The 21132-nt window shown below is 34.9% G+C and overlaps 1 protein-coding gene across 2 annotated transcripts in view; it reads right to left on the bottom strand.

Annotated features, from left to right (window-relative positions):
- Positions 1-21049, bottom strand: part of LOC149088713 (pre-mRNA splicing factor cwf19l2) — a 32515-nt gene extending 11466 nt beyond the window's left edge. The window contains exons 1-7 of one of the 2 annotated variants that reach the window (XM_089249265.1): positions 20959-21049; positions 16080-16200; positions 11219-11296; positions 9604-9717; positions 6483-6689; positions 3937-4681; positions 1780-2135 (exon numbers count right to left, since the gene is read on the bottom strand). In XM_089249265.1, the coding sequence (XP_089105391.1) occupies positions 1780-2135; positions 3937-4681; positions 6483-6689; positions 9604-9717; positions 11219-11296; positions 16080-16163 (1584 nt within the window). In that variant the 5' untranslated portion in view covers positions 16164-16200; positions 20959-21049. The remainder of the gene's footprint in view (positions 1-1779; positions 2136-3936; positions 4682-6482; positions 6690-9603; positions 9718-11218; positions 11297-16079; positions 16201-20958) is intronic. The other variant, XM_089249270.1, reaches the window with a different exon arrangement.
- Between the last annotated feature and the right edge of the window lie 83 nt (positions 21050-21132).

The raw sequence follows: 21132 nt of genomic DNA, 5'->3' as shown, positions 1-21132 counted from the left end.
CCCATTCGCGCCTCGAAGTTGGGAACCACAGAAAACCTAACTTCAGCCAACCACCACTTCGGCGACGGTGAGGTTCGAACCCGGGATGCGAGTCCGTCACTATGACCACTTGACCACCATAGCGGCGACGCAGTCATACAGCTTTGATGCATATTAAACTACCTAAATATAAGCGATCTTTTTGTAAAAAATTTTAATATGATTTTTTTTCTGAAAAAGGAGCAAATACTTGGGCCCCATGGGGGGGGGGGGGGGGAGGTAGGGCAAAACCGGGAACCCATTGCAATACATATAAAAAAATGCATTCATCAAGTTTATTTTAAAAAAGGAAAAAATTACATTTGCCTTTCAAGTTATACATTTCACTTTATAAAATAATTACTGAAAAATTCAAGTTATTTTTCTCATGTTAATTGCAAAAACCACATTTAAAAGTTTTTGTTACCTTCCTCTGCATTCAAATATACTTCCCAAGCCCAGTCTCTACAAATGTGGCACTGGGTCCATTCTTCTCTTGATCTGACTTGTGCATAATGTTCATTGCAAAACATAAAAACTTCTCAGAATTGTCCTATTCTTCTCACAATAATCCTCTATTAAAATAGCTTTATTCATGTAATTTTTATTTTTTCTATTGACTTTACCCACTTCTTTCTTATTGCTGCTGCTTTTATATATTTTCTTTTTATTGGATGTTGAAAATACTTATCTGGGCTCTCTTACTACAGCACAACCCCATTTGAGGGAAGGAGCAGGCAGCATAGACGTTTTCCTGTTTTTTTTGTTTTGAATATTTTTTGAGATGTTGATGTTTCTTTGGTAACATTTTCTATAACGGCCTAATAATTTTCTTACAGTTTCTCCTGAAACAAGGAATGCTTTGAATTTCTTAACCCTAGACAACTAAACGTGAATCAGTGTGTTACTCAGTAACTAATCATTCGAATAGTCTATTAAACGAATGTTTAGTTATCTAGGGTTAATTTTGTCCTCCAGTGTGTTGATTTTGAAAATATGATGATTCAATCTATAACCGGGTACTACCCAGTTTTGCCCCACACAGGTATTCGTGAAACAAAATGGCACAATTTAGTTCAAGAATGTCTTCAATTTTATTTTCTACTGGCGTGTTTAAATGTTAATATAATAATAACAACGAATACACTCATGACATTGCAGTTGATTCTTCAAACATTTAGCCTAGTATGGCAGATAATATAGAGCACAAAATCAAAGTATTTCTACCTAAAAAGTTTTAAAAAAATTTGGAAATTACACAGTACCCACCTACTACCTAATCTTAGTTCAAATTTCTTTAAGGGCTGCACAACAGTAATTTACATGTTTTCGGGTGGATCGCAGCACTAGATTCAGAGATAATTCCTTACCCAGTTTGACCTACCTTCTCAGTTTTGCCCCACTCTCCCCTATTTTTAAAAGCCTAAAAAAATTAGAGTGCTTCAGGAATCAAGTAAGTTCCTTAAGGTAAAATAAGCATACACATGTACAAAATTTTTAAATTTTCAAAGATAAATTAGAATTAAATATGCAGTGGATCCCGGTTATAACGTTTTTCAAAAAATTGTCATAAAAAAACATTGTAAGTGGGAAATCTCAATGAGTATTAGTAAAAGTTATGACAGTGAAAATGAGTTGTACTAAGCAGGAAAACGCTCCAAGTGGGAACGTTATATGCGAGATCCACTGTAACTAGTATTTCCAATTTAAGAACAAATTGCTGTTTCAAGGATAATAACTTAGATTGGAAAAAAAACTCACAAAAACAGTTTTCTCTGATCCCTTCTTTTTCCTTCCAGTGCTTAAACCTCTTGGTAAAGGATATCGATCTATGACTTGACTCAATACTTCATCCCTCGGATGGCCATTGGAAATTTTTCCACCACATTTGATAAATTCTTCCTGTTGTTTTTTCGCTACTTCCAATCCTTTTTCTATTCTTGATGCCAATTCATTGTCACCCCATATTTCAGCACGGAGTAATCTAGCTGCCAAGTAGTTCAACTCGTTATTATTCAGGACCGGGTCTTCTCGTGGCTGGGATTCTGTGCTGCCATCATCACTTTCTGAGTCTACAACTACATTGCTGAAATTTTGCTCAGAATGCTGGAATGAACCTACAATAAAGCATATTGTATTTTCGTATCAAATTATTATTTAATGATCCCTCTTAATGATTTTATTTCATGGGTAAAGTACCAAAACAATCAGCATGGTTCAATCTACATGAAAACTGTAATAGATTATTATAAATAAGGTGATAAGTGTTCAACATTATGACTAAAACGATTGAGCTGTTAGAGTACAAAAATTGAACTCATTCAACTGTATGAAAGATGAACTAATCAACTTTATTAAAGAATGATTCTATTTCTGCAAAAAGATTATCAATAAATATTCAACAACAATCTGCCCAATATTATTTCTTAATAACCCAAAGTAATCTAAATAACAATCTTGATCAGGGTTTGACAAGTCTGTAAAGGTTAGACTCCAGACAAATTTTCCAGGAGATTCAAACTATTGTTTTCCAAGTCTAAAATAATTTTTTTTTTACTTTTTTGGGAATTAGTGACCTCTTTTAGTGGTGGTAAATTCTGTTGAGCTTGCTGTCAAAACTTTACAGTCCCTTGAGGATGAACATTGTTTTTATTATATATTTGTATTTGTGTATTTATATCATCCCACTCCCTCATGCTAGGGGCATGAATATGCAAATTCTCACTTTTTTTTTTATTAAATAGTAAAAAAATAAGGTATCCAACCAGTTACGTTTTGCCTTAAATGTGAATGTGTATCCCCATTGAAGCATTTCAGGAAAATAACTTCCACAGTGCATCACGGGTAGAGTAAACATTCAAACGTCATTTCCTTTTTCTTTCCCAAGGACATTGCACATTCGTTCTTCTAGCATGGGGGGGGGGGGGACACACAATATACTTGTATTTATTTATTTTGTCTATTTTGTGTAAGCATGTATGTATTTTGTAATTTGTTCAAATTTAAAAGAAAATGGTGACGTAATTTGAAAAATTTTGTTTTCCCCCCCTCCCCCTCAGATATACCAATTCACTGATCACATAAATAAAGTTTCATGTCCTAATGCCAATTTTTCAGCCTCCGTGGCAACCTGGCAGCTGGGATTTATCAAGCCTTGATGTAGACCAGTTGTTTTTAATCTTTCTATAATATCGAAAGCTTGCTAAACTTTAATTTGAATTCTCACATTCCCGGTGAACTTCAATTTACATCTTCTCTCTCCTTTGAATAGCAATATGAAAGAAATCAATAAATTTTATCATGGAATATTTTCCACATTGCAAGATTTTTCTCTCACACCCATGGCTAAACAACATTACCTCTAAGCCTCATGTGTGCACCACAGCACGCAGTGAGCTGGCTTCCAAGGAAAATCACAGAATACTCCATATATTGCAATAATAACATGTTAAATGTATGATACCTTCAAGTTAAAAGTAATTGATAAGGTTTTCGTGGCTATTCCTCATACTAATAGCAGATTTTTGCTTTGAAAACTTCTCTTTTAATCTACAAGTTACCTTTATATGATGCGTATGTAGTTTCAACTGTAATATTAATCACACATCATGCCAGAAGCACGATTGTGCAATGTTTTTGGGGGAAAAAAACATAGAAAATAATGTTTTAATGTTTATACTCTACCCATGTTACTCTATAGAAGTTATTTTCCTACAATGTTTTTTAACATGTGTTTTAATACGGATACACATTTGCGTTTCAGGCAAAACGTAGATAGCAAAATAATGTATCCAACCAGCTGATAAAAAAAGAAAAAAAATCTCACATTCATGCTTCTGGCATGTGGGGGAACGATATCATGATTTCAGTAACTTAAATAATAGTGAAAAGTCAATACTGAAGGAATCTACGACTTACTCCCAATGGCACTAGTAGAAGGAAAACTCTCGTGAACATGTTCCTGGGACTCTGATTTTATGGCATTGTCATCATTTGGTGAGGTGAACTTGTTTCCAATTGAAGGATACCGACTGGATGATTTCTTTTTCCAAGCTGGTTGGTATGATGATTTTGAACTAGAACTTAATTTTGAACTTCTGTCACTCGAGTTATTCTCCGGCTTCAAGAAACTGTCTCTCCGAGGTGGCTGTTTATCGTGCACCCCTCTGTTCCAAGCATAAACCTTACTATTATCTTCAGGAATGGATTTTCCCGCTTCCCTATTTTTGTCATCTATATCATGCCTGTCAGAATGTTTTTCACTGCTTCTTGACTTAGGAGACCTGCTTCTCGAATGTCTTTGTCTGTCCTCTTTAAAATGATGGCTACTTGAACTTGAGTGATGATGTTTTGAGGAATGGTAATTCACTTTCTTGCTTCTTTCCCTCGAAGAGCTATGAGTATGATGGCGGAACCTGTGACTTTGCTTACCTTCAGAATCATCTGAGCTATGATGGTCAGTTTTGTTTCTTTGATTACTATCTCGACGCTCTCTATATGAGGATGAAGAGTGTCTTTCATGGTCATAACTGCTATTACTTTTGTATTTTTCTCCAGAGAAATTCGAGTCTGATCTTTCTTTTACGGAAATGTTTGTTGATGGTCTGTTCTGATTCACTTGCTTTTCAGCTTTTTCCAACATGGATATCAGTTTTCCTAAACTCTGTAAATAATTTTTTTTAATTAGATTAAAAATGCTAAATAACTTTTAATTGTAGAACAATATATAGTATACTACTTGACAAATACTAAGGAACAGAGTTATTTTTCGTCATACCTAATGATAGACATCCTTCAAATGAAACTTGGCCTATGCTTAATAGACACCAAGAAGTACCTTTATAATGCAAAATGACACAGATATCGTCGCATGGCAAAAAAGGATAAGCAAAAGAAAAAAAAAATATGATCATTACAGCAATTTTAAACAGTTTGGAAAAGTGTTTGTTCTGCTTGAAATAAGGACAGATATGAGTTCATCAGTATGGAGTGTGACCTCCTTTGACACTGATGCACTTTTGGCATTGGTTGCACATAATGTCCACTAAATTGTTGAAGAGAGCTCGAGGGATTTTTTCCCATTAAACATGTGCTAAGTTTCATTTCTTTGAAGGATGTCTATCGTTAGGTATGATGAAAAATAACACTGTTCCTCAGCATTTCTCAAGAAGCGTAGAATCAGTTAAATAGAAATCACGGATAATGTTATCATTTGGGTATTGTTATCACTTTTGTGAATTACAGACTAGACGTATATCATAACACAGGATAAAAATTTGTTTATGGTTAGCAGGATTTCAGTTTATGAGTTTGGATTTTTTTTCATCTGAATTTTATTTAATGTTTTTATACATTTCCTCTATAAGTTATCATTATCAGACCGAGGAAAGCATAGGAAGTGTGAGAGAGAGAGAGCTCCTTCCCCTGTTGACAAAAATTTCTAAACTTCAATCATGCATTCCTCATGGAGCCATTGGCTTACAGCCATAGCACTATGATCCATATACTGGGTTCTTAATAAAGAAACGTAAAAGAAAATGCAAAAGAAAAAATATCATCAAAAATCCTTGCCAATGCAATCTCTCTGAAAGGAAATCCTACGGAAACACTTACGATGGTTTCAATGCAAATGAATCATTTTTCGAAAATGTTCTCACAGCAGCGACTGAAGCTAAGATCGTAAGAATAATCTTGGTCAGTGTCTTTCAATGAGCCATATTGATGGTTTGTCAGTCAACAGAATTATCTATGGTATCTATGGTATGATATGTGTGTGTTTAGTAATTATCATAATCCATTGTATAAAAAATATGAGCGAATCTATCTCAATCCACATCACAAACTCCATTCATGCTCTTTTTAATGACTGAATTAAAAGACATGCTCTTAGCTTGGTAGAAGGAAAAAAATGTAGTTAGAATAGTATGATAAGTTATATTGAATATTTTTGAGTTAGTAGAATGCACAATCACGTATCTCACAACCAGTTTTCGGGAGAAAAAAGACAGAGCTGTCCTGTTTTTTTGCAGAAAACAGGATATATAGTCATTACATTTGGACTTTGGTTTTTTGGGGTTCTTTTTGGTACAATTATCAATCGGTTATCATTATCAGAAACCTAGAGTCCTGATGTAATCACATTAAGTGATGTGCACTTGTGTAACACCATTAGTAATTTTTATATTAATCTATCAATAAAGACATAACTGTTAATATGTTTATGAAAATATGTCCCCCCCCCCCCCAACGGATATGTAGATAAAAATTATGATTTAAAAAAAAAGCCTATTTGGCTCATCCAAGGTTTACTTATAATATTAAGTTTATTCAAAATTTGTGAAAAACTAACGATTCTGGCATTCGCTTCAACATACACAAGTTCTACACAGAATGAAATAAACTGGAATTTTTATCTATTAATGTGAATGCCATCAAAAAACATTCATATAGTAATAATGACATACTCCCCAACGTTCTGCAGCAACTTCTTCTATGCTCCTTCCTTCTTCTTTTGAACGCTCAACCACCCTCTGATAAGCTTTCAGCAAAAAACCATAACCACCATCACCAACCGATGAAGTTTGCACTTGCTGTACTGTGGCAGAACTTGTTGGAAGGCCAACACCATCATTTTTCCAGTACGGATTCAGTTCTCGCTCTTCAAGAACTTTCTGTAAAGGAGATGGGAAAAAAAAGCATGATACAGTATAACCTTGTTATTACAGACTAATAGGGGCTGAAGATTGTCCATTATAATGAAGGTCTGGTTTATAATAAATTCTTATAGGGATGTAATGCTATAGGGTGTACATCAATGAAAGTACAGAAGTTTTAGCTGTAAACAGGGTTTATCCTATGCCAAAAAAATAAATTCCACCCAGAGCCGTCATTTCAACTTTTTCCGGGGGGGGGGGGGGCAAAACACATGTACTTAATGTATGTATGTATATATATATTTGTATACATAGATACCATTTTTAGTGTATTTTCAAAAGCCAGGGGTGGGGTAACGGCTATTTAATTGAGATTAATGCAGTATATATGTACACATCTTTTCCAATTCAACCTATGGTGGAATCAGGGAAGGAGGATCATCTGAGTAGGGGGAATTCCACCATAGGTTGAATTGGAAAAGATGTGTACATATATACTGCATTAATCTCAATTTTTCTGGCTGGTGAGCAGTATGAGTCATGCAATGCATCCTTATATTTACACAAAACAAAACAATGATCAATGTTTAATTGCTTGCTTGGAAAAAAATTCGGTTTTAAATGAGTTAATTCTTTTTTAGATACTTGAAACAAGTTTTGAACTCGTCAGATAAAAATTTTATAATTTTTTTAGCTGTTCATCATAGTGGAGTTCGTTATAGTGAGTTTCTGCAGCACTTGTACCAACAGCTTTGTTTGGTGCTGCTTAAATATTGCATAATTTCAGTTCACATCATCATGAAAGTTTAAAAAAATATACATTAAAACCTCCCATAACAGTCGACTTTGAACAACGGTAACAACAGCCACATTTTCTTTGAACAGAATGCATCCCATAGGATTAATATTAAGGTTAACGTCCAAACAATGATTTCCAAATAATAGCCACTTTTGGAAATTAAAATGGAAGAAAAATTATGTATTTTATCACTAAGAAAAATAACCCTCAAGATACTTTGAACAAGTTTTTCCCTTCACTGAACCCTTTGAACATAAAAATAACTATGGGTTCTTCCTACTTCCGTGATTTCCAAAATGTGGTCTGCGGACAACGGGAGTTCCTCAAGTAGATGCTGAAGGGGGCGCTAGACATATTTTAGAAATAACAAAGCAGAAATTAGGGCATGTGGCTATGTCACAGACTGGAGACTCCTTGTTTCCATGCTGATTGACCAAGGGCGCCCTGGTAGGAAATAATTAAAAATACTGCCCTAGATAAAAACAAAAAATACAGTCGGACCCGCTTAAAATGAAGTAAAAAAAACCAGTGAATTTGTTCGTTATACACAAACTTCATTGTATCTGTACTGGCTTGGAAAATGTTACGATTAAACGAAAGTAACATTATTTACAAGCACATGCCCAGTTTTTTAATAATATAAATACTTTAAAAATTAATCATGTATGTTTTAAAAAAAAGTTTGAAAGTTGATTGAAATTTTTCATAATTAAATTTGTGAACGAAACCATGTTAATCGTTACTAGTTTATTTTTCCTTCATATGATTTTGGACGTTGAATGTTTTGTGTTAAAAACATATTTGCTTAATAAGCTTGCGGAAAGTGAAGTCTTCTCTTTAAGTAGGGTGTTGATCATTGTTGGAACATATGTACAGTATTTCCTTCTCACTTTTTTCGAAGAATGCAAGAGCTTCCTTTTCTGAATCTTTTTTTACAGATGTTCAGATTGCCATCGGATTCTTCTTCTCTCTCAATTGGAATTTTTCTTCACTCCTTCTTTGCTCTTCAATCTTCAAAAACATGATGAATAATGAACTTTGAGTAATCTTGAATTTCATTGATACCTCACTTTTGTGTTTTTGGTTTTAAGCCACCTGTGTAGCTTCAATTTTGAAATCTATAGAAAGCGCTTTGTGCTTGTACATTCTGAAAATTTACTTGCAGACGATAACACTACCACAACTAACGTCCAAATCTAGCCAAAGAAAAGTGGCAAACAGGGGAGTTGAAAATGTTTCACACCTGTAGGTGCTCGAATCGAGTTTTTAGTAGAAAACTTTGATTTCTGAATCAATTCTGGTGCTGCTCTGATGCATGATAAAAAATACTGTGGAGAGCCCCCACAGCACGCCGGCTCTGACGCTACTGGTGGCAAATGTAGCAAATACATTTTGGGAGGTTAAATATAACCTTTCTCTTCTTTCAACCAAGACCTTCTTCAAGCAAAATTGGACCCAATGAAGAACAGTTAAAAAAAATACGCAAGAAAAATTTTACAATAAATACCAAAAACACACCAATAGAATGTCTTTTGGGGAAAAAAAAGAACATTTTTAGCTGTAACTAAGTATTGTAGAAAGGTAAATTTTCAGATAAAATTTAGATAAAAATACAAAGAAATTCTTGAAAGTTCTTGTTTAAAAAACTGGTTGAAAATTCGTTATAGGCATACTTTGCTGAAATCAATGTTCATTATAAGCAATCAAAATAACTCAGATAAGCAATATGGAATTCATGGGCCGTGGAAAAACTTTGTTATAAGTGAAAATTTGCAATATCCATGTTTGTTATAATTGGGTCCGACTGCAGCTTATTGCATGGGAAGATGAATTTGATCTGCAGAATGCATACCCCAGGATACAAGGATTACAGAGCAGCTGTACGCATTTTTTTAATGAAATTTTTGAATGAAGTTAACAACAGAAAATTGTAAATAAAGTTAGTTCTTCATGAAAAATTCATGCATCTTCAATGCAAAGTAACTGTCATGTGGTACAAAACAGCATATTCTAATCAATTATAGCATGAGTTGTTATAATTTTGCAAGAAACTAAAAAATTTAATACATGTTTCAAAACCTCTTAACTGTAACCTCACATGCCTACATTTGCTTGGAGGTTTTACTGTATTACCTTTTCCTTACGAATCTCTTCTTCAGACTTCACAAGCTTCTTTTTCTTCTTTGTTTGTGTTTCATCTTTGCTATAGGTGGGCACGAAACATTCATCTTGCATCCAATCATCTCTCTTTAAAGGTAAAAAAAATACACTATTTGAAACCAACATCAGTAATAAAACTATATTATATATATTGCATTGTACTCAAATGCAAAAATTATTTAAATTCTTAAAGATTTAGCTTATGGGTAAATGTCCAAAAAAGGCTTAAAATGCTATCTGTTTAGAAATAAGTTTTAAAAACAATAAATAGTAAATCAATTATGTAGAAATTCTTGTTATGTAGTATATCAATTATGTAGTATTCTTTCAGTAGAAAAGAAAGCTATGTATTATTTAATTTTTCTTTAAACTAAAAGGTATATAACTGTAGAAAAAATTGGAGGTGAGCACCTCCATTCTCAGAGGGCACAGAACTGTTCTTGATGGCCACTCTGATTATAATTACTCACAATAGTTTATATAAAGATATAAAATTCTTGGTAATAATCTTTTGGGGGAGAAAGAATATTCTCTCTGGAATGGAAGGGCTACAAGAACGTGTACTTCCATCTTAAGAATTTAACTTTTGAATTAATATCTAAAAATATGCTTGGGAATAAATTAACACAATTAATAGAAATTTTCTACAAGCAAAAAAGTGACAGTACAAAACATTCAAGTTGAACAACAACATTATCAAAGGAGACAGATTTGTTCTCAATAGCACTCTGACTCTAATTTTTCACAATAGTATAATTAATTCTTGCATTCTTGATTAAGATATATTTTTGCCACATCTGAAACATTCATGATTAGCTGTTTAATTGTGAAATGTATCTGCCAAACTAACAATAAGTATGGTTGTTAAAGCATTTTTTAAACCAAAAAAAAAAACCTTGAAAAGTTTCAATTGACTTCCTTCCTGAAAAATGGAGAAAAATTATTCTCCAATTTTTACATCCAGGAGAATTTTCTCGCCACACATCTCTAATCATGATACAGGGAGAAAAAAAATAGTGCAGGAATTTTGGAATATCTTGCACTATTGAAGCAAATCTCTTATGCCATTTAGCCTAAGCATGCAATATTTAAACACTTTCTGGAGAAGTTTCTATTTTTTTACATATAGCCTAAAACCAGTTTTTCAGGATATCAAATGCAAAAACCTTTTAATGGCCAATGTTCCTAATTGGGAACAGCAGTTTTATCATTCAGAAAAAAATATTTTTTGTTCATGAAAGCACTTGATTTCTTTTCTCCTCGAAAATGTGTGAGATTCCAAACTTAATTTACAACAAAAAAAAATTATCCTTTGCACAGATATGCTATCGATTTAAGTTTTTTAAATCACTTAGTTTTAAGAAAGAATAAAATTCAATTTTTGTGCTTTTAATTTTAAATGGTGTTTCTATGGACATGTGCAAGTCCAGAAAATATACAGTGAATTTTTTTTTCATGATTTTTTTTTATTAACATTTCTAACTTGAAGGATCAGAATATGAAATAAAAGAGGAAAAAATTATAAAAATCAATCTAAATCTGAATTCGGCCGGTAAAAAGTTAAGTGCAAGATTAGAAGAATTGGTACCTGTGTTGCAGTTTCTTTCACAACAGAAGATGCTGGCGCAGCAGCTTCCACCCATTCCATTTCTTCTGCTTCTGAACTCTATCATTATGGAGAAACAAGTCAAATCATTTTGAAACTGTTAAATTCATAATTATGTCAATGGGGGGAAAAATGAATTTAAAAGACCAACAAACTCTACATAAAAATCTGTACCATTTAGACTTTATCAGACGCACATGATGATGTAGGGTTTAACAAATTGTATAAAGATTTAGGTACCAGTCAAAGTTTCTTAGGAGTGAAGCATATTTATTTTAAAGAGAAACTGTCAAAAATTATATTTTTTTCAAATATTTTAGAATTTTATCATTATCACCCTTTGAATGAACATAATTTATTAAAATGTTTTACCATCCTCATACTCTAAGATAGTGCTATGTGAAGCATCTGTGACTTCAAGAAAAGTAGTGGAGACTGTCATATCTTGTCAAATTTATTTTTCAAACTTTTTCTTCTCAATTTTTACTGTAAAATTTCATGGAATATGGATTTTTGAAAAGACAAAAATGTTCCAAGGTACAGCAAGGGGTCTTGTACCTTGAAAAATGCACCATCAGATCTTGAAACAAGGTAAAATTAAAGACAAAAAAAATACAAATACTACTGTAAAAATAATATAAGTATTTTCAATATAAATCGGATATTGAAATAAAGAGTATCAAAATAATGACACAAAACAGGATTATTAATATACAAATAAAATTAATAATAATTAAAGTAGGAACGTATTTACATAAGTAAAAAATTCATGTTTCTACATTATACTTGTAGAAAGGAAAATTAAGTGTTTCTAAATTTTTAGTTCTGTCAGTTCATTTGATGATAGGTGATTTCATCACAGATATATTTGTGATGTCAACATTTGCTGTACTGATGAATAAGAAAACATTTTCTCACCTGCTCTCCTAAGGAAATTCATTTAGTAAAAGTTTTTAACCAATGAATAATATATAAACCAGGACCCCTATATATTTGAGCATTGTTTCCCCCCCCCCCCCCCACCTTTTAAGGTGGCCACCCTCGAATGAATTCCAATAAGAATCATCCCAGGTCCTTCAGCTGAAACCTTATCTTATTTCCATATAAAGTCTGTGAAAAAAATTACAATTTTATAAGTACTACTGGATAAAACACTGGACCCCTACAGAAACCAGTTCATGGTGGGGGGAGCTTCAGGGCAAATAATATGAATATATGGTTGGTACATTGTACACAAATTATGTTTTATTTGCATCTAACTTCATTCCTACATCCTAGTGCTTGGTATGATTGAGCACTCGGTATGGTTCACCGGGTAATTGCATAGCTTATAATCACCGAATATACTAGGGAAGCAGGCACTAAAACATGTCTGCTTGCAAAATTTCTGTCAAGGTTACAAAGATTTAAAACTACACTCAGTTACAACTTGCAAGCTTATTTATTTCTAATTTTTTGCACTCAAAAAACATTAGCTAGAATGCAACAAACACTATTAAAACTATTTCAAGTATTTCAAGGTTTACTATGGTGCAAGGTACAACAGATGCCTTCCCCCCCCCCCCCCCGTCTGAAATAACAAAGTTTGATTAAAAAGTAGTTGAAGCATATTTATAATATTATTTGCATTATATCAAGAGATAGAGAGAGAGAGAGATGACACATGTTCATCACACATGAGAGATAGAGGTTGACTGCGGCCTCCTCACACGCATGGTCCTTCAGGATCCTTCGAAGGGGCATTCGCTCATGTGATCACCTCATGCTTCAGTACAGAATGTATTGAAATTTTTTCGTGTGACTACAGCGCTCTTCGTAGGGAGCCAGCATGAGAAATGAAATAAGAATGTTGAGGCTTTTTACAATAATAATTACCGTATATACTTGTGTATAAGCCGAGTTTTTTGTGGAAAAATTTGTTCCTCAAGTGGAGGGGGGTTGGCTTATACTCTGGTTAATTTTTGATGAGAAAATATCGGCCTTCGCAATCAGTAGTCATTTTTGTAGCAGTGTTCGAGAAATCGGCATTATTGGTATGGGATATGTTCAAACCCCACAGAACTGATAATGTCAAAGCCGAGGCAAAGAAATCAAAAACATCATTGGCTTTGATACCAGGTGGGCTAATGCCGATTGTACAGCCTTTAAATGTGAGCATCAACAAGCCTCTCAAAGACTATTTGAGAAATTTGTGGATCGAATGGGAGTTCCGATGATAAAGAAACTAAAAAAAAAAAGTGGTGCCTTCAAGAAACTTGGCATTGACCTTAGTGTGACAATGGGTACACGAGGTGTGGAATTCTGTTTCCGCCGAAATTACCACCTGATCCTTCAAAAAGTGTTGCATCAGCAATGCGATGGACGGAACTGAAGATGATATGCTTTTTGAAAGTGACAATGGCGATGACAGCCCATATGAGGATAAAAACGAAGAGCCGCACCCCCTATTATGATCTAATGGATTACGATGAGCTTAGAGACTCTGAAGAAATGGATTTAAAAAGTTTGAATCATTTTCTATTGTAAATTTCCGCAAGCTATTCATTTTGCATTAAAATATAAGAATTTTTTTTCTCTAAAATGCACGGATTTTTTAAGGTTGGCTTATACATGAGTTTTCAATTTACTGCGGTTTTGGTGGTCCTAAAGTGGGAGGGTTGGCTTATACACGAGTATATACGGTACATATACAGGGCGATTTAAAACTCAACGTACAAACTTTTGAGGAAGGTAGGAAACACAAAAACAAAAAAGAATCACATAGGAATGTATGACTGGAAATCCCCCAATCTGTCAGCTAGAGGATAAACGAAGATGCAAAAATTACAAGCCAATAATTGATGGAACTCTTCATTTAGTGCTACTTTACATGAGGACAGTATATGCGTTAGGTTTCTCACAACAAGTGCTCAAAGTTCTTACCATCTATAGTTATGCGCAAAGAAAAAAATTGTGATACATTCTTATGTGATTCTGTTTTGTTTTTGTCTTTTCTACCTCCTCCCCTAAAAGTTTGTGCATTGAATTTTGAATCCTCCTGTAGACATGGACACCCTTACTTGCTGGTGCAAATGTTTTCGCTGGGCCCCTTTACGGTAGCATACATGCCAACCTTTGGGCCAAGTCTCTCAATAACCAAAAGTAGATGGAAGAGAACAATAGTAGGGGAATGTTCACTGATGAGAGTGGGGGGGGGGATTTTTTCCCCTCATGATTATTTTAAAAATTAAAATCAATTTTCTTATTTTCTTCAACTTGACTGCATCAGGCATTTACCCAGCTCTGACTAACATTCAAAGTAGCCTTTTGTGCAGGTGGCAACTATACAAATACAACGCCACAACAGGCAAATTGCCCAACGAGGTGGCTGACTTAAGAACATCATGGATCCCCGAGCCATTTTTTGGAGGCCCTACCTACTATTACTACACCACACATGCACCCCGCCCACACCACCCGCCCCCGCTGAACCCCACAACGAATCGGTACATGCAGGAATGTGCGTGTACGTATAGTGAAATCTGACGTGAAGTTTTTGTTGTTTCTCTGTAATGCTTGTTATGTGTAGTGCTGCCATCTGCCACTAGTTTTTCTAACTATGAGTGAAGTGTTATGATTGAATGATTTATCGTTGTAGGACTGTTGCTATCTGTGGCGAGACTTTTTAACGGGGAGATCGGCTCGCATTTGCGCCTTGAAGTTGGGAACCACAGAAAACCAACTTCAGCCGACCACCCCTGTGGGGTTCGAACCCGGATCCTCGCATCACGAGTCCGTCACTATAACCACTCGACCACCACAGCGGCTATAATTATTTGGAGGTGGGTGGGTTTGAACCCATATAACCTGAACTCTTCCTATCTCTAACCCCGTATCTTACCAACCCACCACTACAGCACTATGCAGTGGAAGTAATTTTTTTTTTATTTCCCTTATACAGTAAGGCTTCCTATAAGGGACATTCCCCCTTAGCAGGACACTCTTTTACATGTCCTGCTAAGGGAAAATAGTTTCCTCAAAATAATGTCCCTTAACATGCTCCGTCAACATACACTATCTAGAGTGCTTTGGATTGGAGCTAAAAGTGGGTATTGGAGTATTCCACTTTCAAATAGCTGACAATTCCCTTTACAGACAAAATCTTTAGTCAAAAATCAAATTATATTGAGTTGCCATATGAGTCAGTTTCTGTTATTCTCTACCATACTGACTTTTTTGATGGAAATGTCCCATTTTAAATGGAAACAAAACTTGAATCTGAAATCATAAAGATAATTTTCATAACTTGTAATAGTTACCATAGTGTAATTTAAAATAAATATAAGCATTCTTCTCACATATAATTGGCAACACAAACATTATATGTGAGCTTAGGGTATGTTTATTTTCCGATTTTGTCAACAATCGACAACATTTTTCACTATAATTAGCTACTTACGGAGCTTTCAGTATTATCTCATTTTTTCTTGATGGAATGCAGCCTAGTTCTATGAATTTATGTTTTCAAGAGATTTCACTGTGTTAAGTAGGCTTTTAATATTTTGTAATCGTTTTGATCTTTAAAGAAGAGCCATCTTATTTTATTATAGCAAAACAAAACTTTTTTTTAGAATTTTTATTATTTTTTGAGTGAGTGAAGAGTCAGGTACTTGTTGCGAACCCCTAAGAGAACCCCCACCTGCATATAGAAAATTTTAGGTTTCAATGTCAATTTTTTATTGTAACCTGACACCTGGGATTCCTCAAGCCTATATTTAATGCTGTTAATCCTAGCCAGAGTAAAATCTGATAAATAAGTATTTTAGGAAGGAAAAAAAATAATAACAGAATCACATATTCTCACGCTTTCAGATGATGATGATGACTTCCTTTTGCTCTTTTTTGATTTCTTACTTTTCCCATGCTTCTTATGTTTCTTCGATTTCATGTTCGTTTAGAGACTTTAGAAAAAAGATGAATAAATTCTGTTGGGAAAAACATGAAATTTGTTTCAAATAAATGCATCGATGGAAATTTAATCAATACACAAAAGCATAACTCGCTCAAACATTGTACAACCAACACTCATTTTCACAAACTGGTACAGAGACTTGAACTTAAAATATACATATATATATGAACTTGAATAGAAATATACATACATTGAGTATATGTTCTTTGCCCCCCCCCCCTGGAAAAAGTTGAAATGACGACCCTGGGGGGTGGCAACGTCATTGAAAAAACTAATTGGACCCTGAAAAGGGTTTTTTAATTAACGAAAATAAACAATGTAATTTAAAACAAGAATCGGAAAAAGCAACTGCAACCACGTGAGAAAATAAAGCGATAGGGAAAAAAAACACCACTCAACTTTGTCAAATATAAATTTCACCAAGTTTTTCACTATGAGTGGTGTTGTAACATACCCACAGACCCCCAGCAGAAAAAGTGATAAATCTAGTCATTTTTATATAAGAAATATATTTTTTTTAAATAGGAAAGGAAAGTTTTTCATACCCCTCGGAATCAGTCCAGTTGATCATGTGCCGGTGATTGCGGCTGATCACGGTTGCCAATTTCAGATTATATTTTTGATAATTGGATATTCTATGCAAATGGATTGACCTTGAAACCGATCGACTCATTTAGACACGTGCAGCTGGATATTTTCCCATAAATATTGGTAGTATGCTCTGTTACGATCGCATTCACTACTACTTCGACTACTTCCTTCATTGGCCGTTAACTAACATGTAATGAATCGTACAGTCTAGGGCAAGTGAATAGCTGCCACCCCTAGGTGAATTCAGAGTGCGGAAACTCAGAGAGGTTTCTTGACAAACTATCGATTGATTGCTGGTTGTGATGTTCAGTTCCATTTCATCTTCGACGTCGATTTGGCTAGAAAATCGTGCAACATTCTTCAATCACAGAGAGGTCTCTTCTATCAGATGCCGGCTGCTACTGACCAGACTTGAACTCTGAGACTTTGCTCTTCAATTTGTCCTTTCGACATGATTGGATTTGTCCATGTTTGTAACCAGAACACAAGTCTACTCGGTTAACACGAAAGGAAATACTCGAGAGGGTACGGAGTTACTTGGGTGAGATCCAAGCAATTTGACTGTTTTGAATTTCTTAATTAAATTATGTAAAGCGCTAACTTTAGAAAGTGTAATAGAGTAATTAAAGTAAAAAAGCTTGTTTGTTTTTCCTTGTTGTCTGCCATAACTACATGGTTTAAACCAGGCACGTAACCCTAAGCGAGGTTACAACGTATGCTTCATTCCAAAAAATCATGGTGTGCAAAATTCATTATAATGCATCTAAGAATGTAAGGTTTGTTTATACGCTACTGAGTCGTCTTACATCAGAATCAAACTTTAGCCATGGATCATGGGCCAAGTCACAGAATGGCCAGCCAAAGCTAAAACCATTTCTCAAAATCAGATTTTGGCCAAAACTCTTGGCCACTTCAGGTTTTGGCAGTAACATATAAGTCTCTCCACAGAGAGCAGGCAGGCCTACAACACTATACTGACAAAACATGAAAATTCAAGCATTTCCATCTTCACTTCAGAAAATGGAAGCCAGATGGCAGCATGATGCTAGACAGTACCTTCATTTCCAACCCATCTCATTAATGACAGTAAATTTCAATATAGCAATATGGCCAGCGTTGGTGTTTGGTGAAGTAGATGGCAGCATGAACACGAAACATGCGCAACTCAAGAACATAAATATGTTAGGGCCAAGCATATATGCTTATGAGTGTATATACTCAAAACACACATTCACTCTGGCATTTGCTGACTCGTTAGAAATTCCGTAGAGGAATGTGTACAAGGTGCATGTTCGGTTAAGTAGTAGTAGTAACATACACATGCAATTGTGTAATCGTACATGTTCTTTTTGTCGACCATCTTCGATTGACCGCCATGGAAATTACGTGAAAAAAAAAGTTACCACGTTGGCACTGACCAAACTTAAGTTAGCTATTATTCTTTGTTTCTCTTGCGGAACCACTAACCAATCTCATGGCAACCTAGCGTGCCGATGCGGCTTGTTAATGACACTCTTAATGGTCTTGGTTGTTGAGAATGGTGTTTGTTATCACCAAATTTTAGTCAGCGAGAAAGATGTGGTCGAGAACATCACCAATTCACGATTGGTACTGCTATTCTGTGTTTCTCTCATGACACCACTTAAGAATCCTCTCACAGCAATCTAGAGTGCTACCCTGGCTGACTCTTTCCTGATTTCTTGGTAAAAAATAAATACTCTGATTTATGCCTGACTTGACAACTTATCGTCGATAAGAAAAAAAGTCAACAACAGAAGTGGCAGTTTATACCAAAGTTGTGTTTCGAGAATGTTGTTGGCTACCGCCAAACTTCAGTTGTGATAAAAATGTTGGATGAGAACATCGCCAATTCACGATTGGTACTGCTATTCTGTGTTTCTGTTGCGGCACCACTTACCAATCCCACTGCAATCTAGGGTGCCATCACTGCAGCACATTATTTGGGAATCATGGAAATAGTGAGTGCCGATAGATTTCAACTTTATACAACTACGTGTGATTTTTTTAGAAATGCGAATAAAATCATGATAAATTCGGCATTGCATCCACACGATAGATTAGATGTTAACCGTTTAAAGGACGAAGTATGAACAAAGTCACCTATTGTTTTGAAATTTGGAATTTGAGGTCTTTTTGCATGCCTGTACATAGATCAACTTTGAAATTTTAAGAAATTTTTTTTTCTTTGTTTTTCACGATGTTCCATTAATGGAACATGGGCACTTGAGGAGAAATGAAAGCGGAAACCAGTATCGCCTATATTCTTACAATTATTTATTTCTGGAGTACAGTTATCGCACAAAATGTTCCATTTTCTACTACAAATTTAAATTCGCAACACATACCGATTTTTTTAACATAAAAATGAGTGCAGAAAATTTAAATTCAAATTTTTTTCTAATGTCCATGATAAAAGAAGGAAGACATTTTTGATGGACCCATTTGTCATATTGGTAGCATTTATACATAGTGTTTTTTTTTTTTTTTTGGAAAACCGCACACCGTCCTTGCGTCACAGACACAATATAATGACCATGAGATGACCTGACATCTTTTTTCAGTTGACAACGTGGACCTGGATGAATAATTAACCCCTCCTTCGTTCGTAGAAGGGTCATTGTCACTTCTCTTCGGAATTTCAAATGCAAAATGCAATTTGCTTCTCGTAACTCTGAATGAATTATCCAACGTGCTGAATGAATGAACACCAGGGCCTCTGCCACCGGACTTATCCCGTTGCCGAGATCTCTTCCAGCCCAGCTTCGTGGCAGAGTCTGGGACAAAGTGAGCGCACCTAACAGTCTGAGTGTAGCTAGTGTGCGACAACCCAGCATAACTACCCAGGATTCTATTGTGTTTGATATTTCAGTGCTGCCATCTATACTTCAAATTGTGAGTGAAGTGTAACGATTGAATATTTGTAACGTTGTAGGCCTGTTGCTCTCTGTGGCGAGACTTTTCAACAGGGAGATCGGCTCGCATTCACACCTTCAAGTTGGAAGCCATAGAAAACCAACTTCAGCCGACCACCACTGTGGGGCCGGTGGGATTCGAACCCAGATCCTCGCGATGCAAGTCTGTCACTATGACCACTCGACCACCACAGCGGCTTATCCAACGTGCTGTAATGGTCATATGGCAAATCTTTTCCAATGGAATCCAGAGCTAAGGTTTTGATCTGATTCTAGAAAGAAATTTTTTTATCCTATGCAATGGTATTTTTTTTAAATTCCTCAAAACTGTTTTGCTTTTTCTTGAAACTTGAGTGTTGCACTTGCGTTTTGGTCCTTTTTTTCTGTCCTCCATCTTTTGAAAAACACGTTCTAGGAGTTTTCTAACACCTCATCCTCACTGTAGCAAAATTATCTAGCATTTCCCATACATCAGTTGGAACTGTTGATAGTAGATCATTTTCAACAATATCAGCTTCATCCGTGATGTTCCCATTTTTATTAGCACATAATTGCCATATATCTACATCGTTTAATTCACAATCTGAAAGACTTTCTAAATACCTTACAGCTTCTTCTAATATGACATATCTTTTTGATATGGTTACAAGACTAGCTAAGATTGTCGAACTCGGTTTGCTTAGTCTGTAGTTTGCTAAAACACATTTTTAAGAATGCGAGAATAAAAACTTACTCACCCAATTTAAACAATCCATCCCAGAAAGCACATTCCCGTGTCATATTACCCAGAATTAGCCCCTATACACATCTTAAATGATGACAACACCCTGGGGTTCGAACAAGAAAATTGAAGCAGCGCACTGCGTGTTAGATATCCCGCTCTCTTGAAAGGCCAATGTTCCATAAATGGAACATGCATATTTGAATGCGTGTAAATCTTCTTTAATGTTTAACAGCACAAAGAAACTAATTGATTTACTTTGATTGATATATCAAGTGGTAGAAACTTTAGTGATAGTGAAATTTTCAATTTACTCCAAAATTGAAATTTTAGGAAATTTTAATCGAAATGCCCAAAGATGCCAAATTTCAAAATCCTGTCAAAAATGTTTACATCAACCTGAAGTTTCTGAACTTAATTTAAAAAAATACTTTGAAATCTCGTCTATATACGTTAAAAAACTGGAAATGTTTGGATCAATTTTCATCCTATATTTTTGTGAATAAAAGACAAAAATTAGACATACTTTGTAAAATACCGTACTGTACTTTCAACAAAAAGATTGTTTACAAACAAAATGAGAGATGAATGAAAGAAACGTTGCCAAAACGTCTAACAAATTTTAATTGCAACTAAATTATACACACATATTGACTCTTAGGTCAATACCTGCTTGGTTCGATCGATCTGAAAGTCGAAT

The sequence above is a fragment of the Pholcus phalangioides genome, unplaced genomic scaffold (genome assembly GCF_987345545.1).
Source record: "Pholcus phalangioides strain wild (caught in Gottingen) unplaced genomic scaffold, Ppha-v1.0 ptg000003l_1, whole genome shotgun sequence".
Lineage (NCBI taxonomy): Eukaryota > Metazoa > Arthropoda > Arachnida > Araneae > Pholcidae > Pholcus > Pholcus phalangioides.
This window is presented reverse-complemented; position numbering and strand designations above follow the sequence as displayed.